General features: G+C 53.5%; 1 protein-coding gene across 2 annotated transcripts in view; it reads left to right on the forward strand.

The window, feature by feature from the left end:
• Nucleotides 1-3,644, forward strand: part of ANKRD33B (ankyrin repeat domain 33B) — a 72,384-nt gene extending 68,740 nt beyond the window's left edge. Inside the window, exons 4-5 of one of the 2 annotated variants that reach the window (XR_007127408.1) lie at nt 2,331-3,220; nt 3,263-3,644. Coding sequence is in view for 1 of the 2 variants with exons in the window: in XM_047729630.1 (XP_047585586.1) it covers nt 2,331-3,163 (833 nt within the window). In the remaining variant the exon portion in view is untranslated. Of the gene's footprint in view, nt 1-2,330 lie in introns of both variants that reach the window. The other variant, XM_047729630.1, reaches the window with a different exon arrangement.
• Nucleotides 3,645-7,046: the final 3,402 nt, after the last annotated feature.

Genomic DNA, 7,046 nt, shown 5'->3' on the forward strand with positions numbered 1-7,046 from the left:
GGCCTTGAGGAAAACAGAGGACTGTGTGTGGACAGCTCACAGCATTCCATGTGGCGGCAGATGGGTCCCTGGGCAGGAGCCCAAGTTTTGTTCTGTGTGGCCAGAGCTCTGGGCAGAATAGCCTTGGGTCGGGGGTGAGGAGGCCCACAGTCCACAGGCAGGAGATGCATACGCTGGCCTGTCACAGATCTCTGTGTTCTCCAAAAGGTTTCTGTATTGCGTGTCGATCATGGGTGCTGGTCTGCCCTGATTTAATCATGGCGTCCAGTCCAGGCCGTTAACGTTGCCTTCGCTGATTGCGAAGGGAACTGGGTCCCCAGATTACAGCATGACTCACGTCCTGGGCCGCACCCTCGTCAGCCTGGCCTTGTTCTTCAGAATGTGTGTAGTTTCCATGATCATCTTGAAAAGGCCCGAGGAGGAAACAGGACGCGTGCTACACTTTGGACAGCTGTTCCTTTAGTTTTCCATTAGCTTTTGAGAAATGGCTCTCTGCAGCCGTGTTCATTAAGATTTTAATTTTGCAGTTTGTACCTTTTTAAGTGACATGCAATTAATTAAGGTTTAATGTGTCATCTATTTTTTGCGGTGACATTTTTACTGCCCCCTTTTCATTTTTGTCAGTTTATAAATTGTACTCTGGCTAATGAGTTCCATCCCGATTTCCAGTTCCAAATAATTACCACTCTTTTAATATGCCTATTTTTTAAATGTGCCCCAGAGTGAAGAGCATTATGAGGCGATCTCAGGTGGGCTGGGCCTGCCAGGGCCGGGTGATGGTGGACGGCACTGCTCGGGTGCAGGGGCAGGGAGGCCGGTGAGCCCTCCTCACCTCTGTTGAGCACACACTGAGCCAATGCCACGTGTCAGACACCTGGGTCCGCGTGGGATATAAATGCCGAAGCTTCTGCCAGTCCTGGTCCCTGGGGAGCTCACAGACTAGATAATTGCCCTACTTCTCCACATTGCTCTGCCAGGGAAAGTATGACTAATGGGAGCTGAAATCCTGAATGATTTTTAACTGTGTATGGGGCTGAGATTGGACCAAGATTAATTGAACAGCAGTTCCTTATTAATTTCTCTTATAGTACCACACTGAAATTTATGAACGTTTCATCAAGTTGAGTTGAAGTTTAAATTTGCAGTATTAGGAGGGGGCGGTGCATGGTGTGAGGGAGATTTATTAAGGAAGTGACTAGTGTAAGGGAGACTGAGGGTCTAGGAAGCAGGGTTCTCTAGAGACACAGAAACAATAAGAAATATACATTTAAGAGATTTATTTTAAAGAATTGGCTCACGTGATTTTGGCAGTTGGAGAGCCCAAAAGTAGTGGGAGCAGTGCATTAGGCTGGAAATTTGGACAGGAGTTAATGCTGCAATCTTGAGGCTGAATTCTTTTTTCTCCCCAAATCTTTAACTTTTGGTATGAAGGCCTTCAACTGATTGGATGAGGCCCACCCACATTATTGAAGGTAATTTCCCTGACTCAGTCAACTGATTGTGGATGCTAACTACACCTAAATGGGTGTTTAAATCCCTGGGTACTATAGTCTGGCCACGTTGACACAGACAGCTGTCTGAGAGGAAGCGGTCTTCCCTGCAGGATGGCGGGAAGTGTGCAGGGCTGAGAACTTCTATTACCAGCTTTGAAGCCTCAGGTAGGTCCCTTGGGCCGTGTGACTACCATCCCTCAGTGCACGCCTCCTACCAGCCAGGATGAGATGTGTCGAGGAAACAAAAACGAGGAAGATGTGTGCTCTGTCCTGGAGCAGCCCATGGTCTGGTAAAGAGGATAGACCCGGGACCTATTAACCACTGAGTATAGGAAGTGAAGGGACCACACATTTCTTGCAAAATAGGGACCCTCACATTCCTCCCATGAGATCTATGAGGAAAACGTGAGATGATAAGTAAAGGGGCACCAAATGCTTTGCAAGTGATCATTCCCTTCAGTATTCTAGAACATTCTGGTAACGTCAGTGACATCTTCATGAGGCACCTCTGCTGTCCAGTCATCTCTTCATTGCTGGAAAGCCATGAAATCTTGTTTCTTTAAAAATTCCAGGATGTAGGGACTGTGTTCAGGCGGTTTTGTTTAGGAAAGGTAAGCCCTTCAACGGAGCACTTCAGTGGGTTGTGTAGTAATGATAGTGCAGGCAAGTAGCTCCCGGTCAGGCCCACGTTCATCCGTGGGGCACAGCCTCAGGTCGTCTGTCACTAGGTTTCAGAAGTTTTACCTTTGATCCATTTCCCTCTTCCGTTTCCTGCCATTGGCTGGGAAAGTCCTTGTCGCCTTCGCCCATGACTGTGTGTGTTTGCATTTTTTTCAGGGGCAGACGTCCATGCCAGGGACCCCCGCCGTGGGATGTCGCCCCAGGAGTGGGCCGCTTACACGGGCCGGTTGGAGGCCGTCCGCCTCATCCAGAGGCTGCTGGAGCGACCCTGCCCGGAGCAGTTTGGGGAAAAGTACAGACCGGAGCTGCCGCTGCCCCCGGAGGCCACTCTGAAGCCCACGGGCTCCAAAAACTGCTTGCAGAGGCTCACAGAGCTTGTGCGGTCTGTTCTGACCTCCCGCTCACGCCAGGGCCTGGAGGATGGGGGCGTCCTGGACCACATGGTCAGGATGACCACGAGCCTGTACAGCCCGGTCGTGGCCATCGTCTGCCAGACTGTGTGCCCCGAGAGCCCCCCCTGTGTGGGGAAAAGGCGGCTGGCGGTGCAGGAGATCCTCGAGGCTCGCGGGAGCAGGGCCGCGCACGCCCGGGAGAGTGACAAGATAGAGGGCTCTGAGCAGCCGTTCCGGACCTCGCAGGCTGCGGGGGTCTGCAGTGAGGCGGCCCCGCAGGCCAGCCTCCCGGCCTCGCAGCTGCCAGGGGCCCCGCGGAGGGCCAGCCTCCTGCCCCTGCAGCTGCTGAGAAGGAGCAGCGTGCGGCCCGGCGTGGTCATCCCCCGCGTGCGCATCAGCAAGGCGCCCGCGCCCACCTTCCAGCCCGAGCGCGCCTCGGCCAAGGGCAGCACCAAGGACAGCGCCCACCTGCAGCTCCCCAAGTGGCGGTACAAGGAGGCCAAGGAGGAAAAGCGGAAGGCGGAGGAGGCGGAGAGGCAGCGGGCGGCGGCGGCGCAGAAGGAGAAGCGGGCGCCCTCCTGGAGGAAAAGGACGTGAGGGCTGAAGCCTGTGAGGTGGGGGAGGAGGCAGTGGGGCTCCGTGCTCGGAGCAGGATGCGGACGTGCCGCCCTCCTGCCCTCACCCCTCCCGAAGCGCGGCCGCCCTCCTGCCCTCACCCCTCCCGAAGCGCGGCTCCTCCCTGCGTGTCCCCAGCCGGGGGGCCCAGACGCGCTCTGTGTTTGTTCAGGCTGCACCGTGGAGTGATCCGGGCAGGGCACCAGTCGATTAGCCTAAAACCAGTTCCCCTAGAGATGAGTACACCCGGCCGGCAACTCTGCCCCAGAGCCTACCTTTTGAACCTCACTTGAGAAATTTAGAAGAATTTTGTATTTTTAACTATGATCAAATTTGCAGCATTTTACTGGTGATGGGCTGTTTGTATTTAAGACGGTTTTAATACATTTGCCCGAAGACCCTTTGTTTAGCATACTGTTTCTGGCAATAATTATTTGTGATATCTCTGTGATTTCATATGGAATTCGTCGAAGTCTCCCCATTCTTCTGTTTGTGTTTCCTTCTCATTGTGGGCATGCCTGAGCATTATATGTTCTCACTGATTTGATGAAGTGATTCTGAACATTTGTTTCTATCCGAGGGAAGCATTTCCTTTTCCAGCAAAATGATGACATGAGACAGGAGAATCAGACATCCTGGTATCTTATTTTATAGCTCTCTTACTTAGACGGTAATAATAACAAAGAAAAACCTGTTGTCAAAATATGAAACCACGCACAGAGAAGCATGTACTTATTGCTAGAACTAAGTATCTTAAGCAAGGGACTTTAGATAAACTGGATGCAAAGCCTTTAACATATTCAAAAATAGATACGAGAAAAAAAATCTGTTATTTAATAAAGTGGGGGCAAATGTAACCAGTTTTTACCAGAAGTACAAAATTAAGTCCTCTGTGCTTTCAGATAAACTGAATTCAGATACCCTTAAAATATAAAAAAAGATGCAAAAGAATAAGGACCCAGAGTGATACAATCTGCTGGAAAGGGGGAGGGGCCAGAGGAACAGGAATATTAAGCAAACTTGTTTTAGGCAAATTCTCCTGGAGTGGGCCGGATGGCTCCCTCCTCCAGCCTCAATTCCAAAGAGTCCCTGGTGTGGAATTACTGTTATTTTTCCTTTGATGACTGTCTGTGATGTTCAGTTTCTCCTCATGCGGACTTTGTAGAATTTCCAAGATGCGGGGACCTGGGCAGAGCACGTATGGAATTTGCCCTGGGCCCAGAGCTCTCCGTGTGAGTTTCTGTCCATACTCCAAAGTGCTGAGAAATTCTAATGCATCTCCGGCCGTCTGGGTTATAGAGTATCGGTCACATATGCACTACTGACAGCACTTTATTTAAAGATTATCCTACTCGGGAGCCATAGATTTCAAAGCGTAGAGACCGATTGGGAAGCTGTTTCTTACAAGCCTGGATTCGCGTGTCCGATCGTGCTCCCAGGCTGGGCTGGGACTCGAGCACCCGTCTCATGATGTGGGCAGGGATGGCGCTAGCCTCTCCCTAATCCCCCCCATTTGGTACAGAGAGACATTGAGCTTATCTGGGGTCTCACACTTACCTCTCAAGATACCTCAATTAGCGGGCTGTTGGGCAGCCCCAGCCTGATGGTCAGGGGTGATGATAATGCAGCTCTCAAGGTCCGATTTAAGCGAGCTCCTCTCTCTTTCCAGAACGGCATAGAGGTCTGGCCCTGCTTTTAGCATCACTGATACTGGGCGGCTGCACGTCATCCTAGTGACCAAGAGTTGGGATTGGCCAAGTCCCCTTGGATGAGATGAGGGCTGGTCCCCGAGGGGAAGAGAAACGTGCCTAGTCTCCCCAACAGTCTGGTCCCGCATCCATTGACATCATTGTCTGGTTCATGTATTCTCACTGCTTTGGATGGCTGGCCGCGTTGTCTCACTGAGGGGGGCACCTTTTGCTGTCTCGCTTCCTGCCGTGGTCGGGGGCAGGGGCAGTGATGGGCGGTCACCTCCTTCTGCTTTCCGCATGTCCGCTCAGCTCTGTCGGCACGTTGGTTCCCTGCCTTCCGCCTGCTCCCTTCCTTGCTTGCCTCTTCTGTCTGTTTTCTTCTGCAGCTTTGGCCAACAGCTCTGACCTTCCCTGGCCCCACCACTCTGAGGTCTAAGAAAGGGCAGAAAAGCAAGGCGATCACGAGAGGCAGTGCCGTGGCCCTGTTGAATTGCAGAAAGACCTCCACCGACCCAGTGAACGAGGGACAGATTCACCAGCTTCTGTGTGGATGGTCTTAGAATTTCGGCACAGCTCTCACCCATGCCTCCCCCCCCCCCCCCCCCCCCCGCCCAAGATAGGTTTATTTATTTATTTATTTTGAGAGAGAGAGAGAGAGAGAAGAGGAGGCTCAGGGGGAGAGACTCTCTCAAGCAGACTCCCTGTTGAGCAAGGAACCCGATGGTGGGGCTCCATCCCACAACCCATGAGATCACCACCCGAGCTGAAACCAAGAATCAGATGCTCAACCGACTGAGCCAGCCCCCCGCCCCCCGCCCCCCACCACCCTTGTGCCCATTTAAGGGAGGGAGACCTAGTTTGCTTTCCTGACAGATGAAGCCCTGCTCCACTGTCCCGGAGTTGGGGGGACCCAGGATCTGCTTGCCCCCCCTGGTGTTTATTACCTGTAAATAGTGAATTTCAAGTTGACAGGTACCTTCTCAGGGATTTATATATACATGTAGTTAGAGGAAAAGATGAAGTATATTTTAATACTTTCGAGTGAACTATGATTACACTAGACGGAAGAAATAGTTCCAAGACGACGTCAATGCTGCTGTTTTCCAGGGAGATGTCCGCCATCTCCCTCAGTTGGGATTTTCTTGTTCCTGGAGACCCGGGACTTTGGCAGCTGGAACAGCTCTGGGGTGGACGGGCGGTCACCTCAGCCCTTCTCAGTTACCTCTTGTGGGTGCAAGCCCTTGTATTTAAAACAGATTCTGCCGGTATGTTCAGTGGTGGTGGCTGCGTTAACACAGACGGCCAGCCTCCCCCTCTGCCACCACGGTGGGCGGGGTGACAGTGACAGTTTCTTGTCCTGACTTATGGGACTCCAGTGCTCCGGGGTCAGCCCGGCCACCGGGCTCCCCGCTGGGCAGGAGGAGGGAAGAGCTGGGAGAGCTTCGTCTGGGATGACCTCAGCATTCAGAGCATAAACTTGCCATGTTTTTGGCTGCCCTGGAGAAGCCCAGAACGTCGTGGACCTTCCTTCGCGTCTCCGAAGCCCCTCCCGGCATGCTCCGGCCACACTGCATACCTCAGCGGCGTGACGAGTGGGAGTCTCAGCCCCTCGTCTCGGCTTCGGGCCCTCCCGGGACACCAGGCTCATTCTGGGGAGAGGGACGGAGAGATGGGTGCTGCAGCTGGAGCACGGGGCACGCGGGTGCGACCGCCTCCGCCCGCTTGCTCTCATGCTGGTAGGGGGTGAGCAGGTCTCTGGCGGTCCAGCGTCTACGTGGGGGCCAGGCGGCTGTGCGAAGCAGAATCCCACGAGGTGGGGCCAGCCCCCAGTCCCGAAACGGATGCATCCTTAGGGAGGAATCCACGGTAGCAAGTCGTGAGGAAAGGGCCCTCCGCCACCGAGAATTCAGTAAAGGAGCCAAGACTAAGAAGTGGACCTGGTTTATCTCTTGCAGCCTCTGGCAAGAGTCCTGCCAGCCCCACCTCGTCCCCACGACAAAGTCGGAGAGCAGACCGTCGTCTCCTTTCTCAGTTTGCGCTGCGCCGCGAGTCCGGGCCTGATGCAAGTCCGCTGTCCTCTTTCCCCGGGTGCACCTGCAGAGCCCTGCTCACCCCTTTCCTGGTCTCGTGCCACACAACGGGCCCCCCGGGCTCTGGACATCCATCATGAACCA

The sequence above is a fragment of the Lutra lutra genome, chromosome 5 (assembly GCF_902655055.1).
Source record: "Lutra lutra chromosome 5, mLutLut1.2, whole genome shotgun sequence".
Lineage (NCBI taxonomy): Eukaryota > Metazoa > Chordata > Mammalia > Carnivora > Mustelidae > Lutra > Lutra lutra.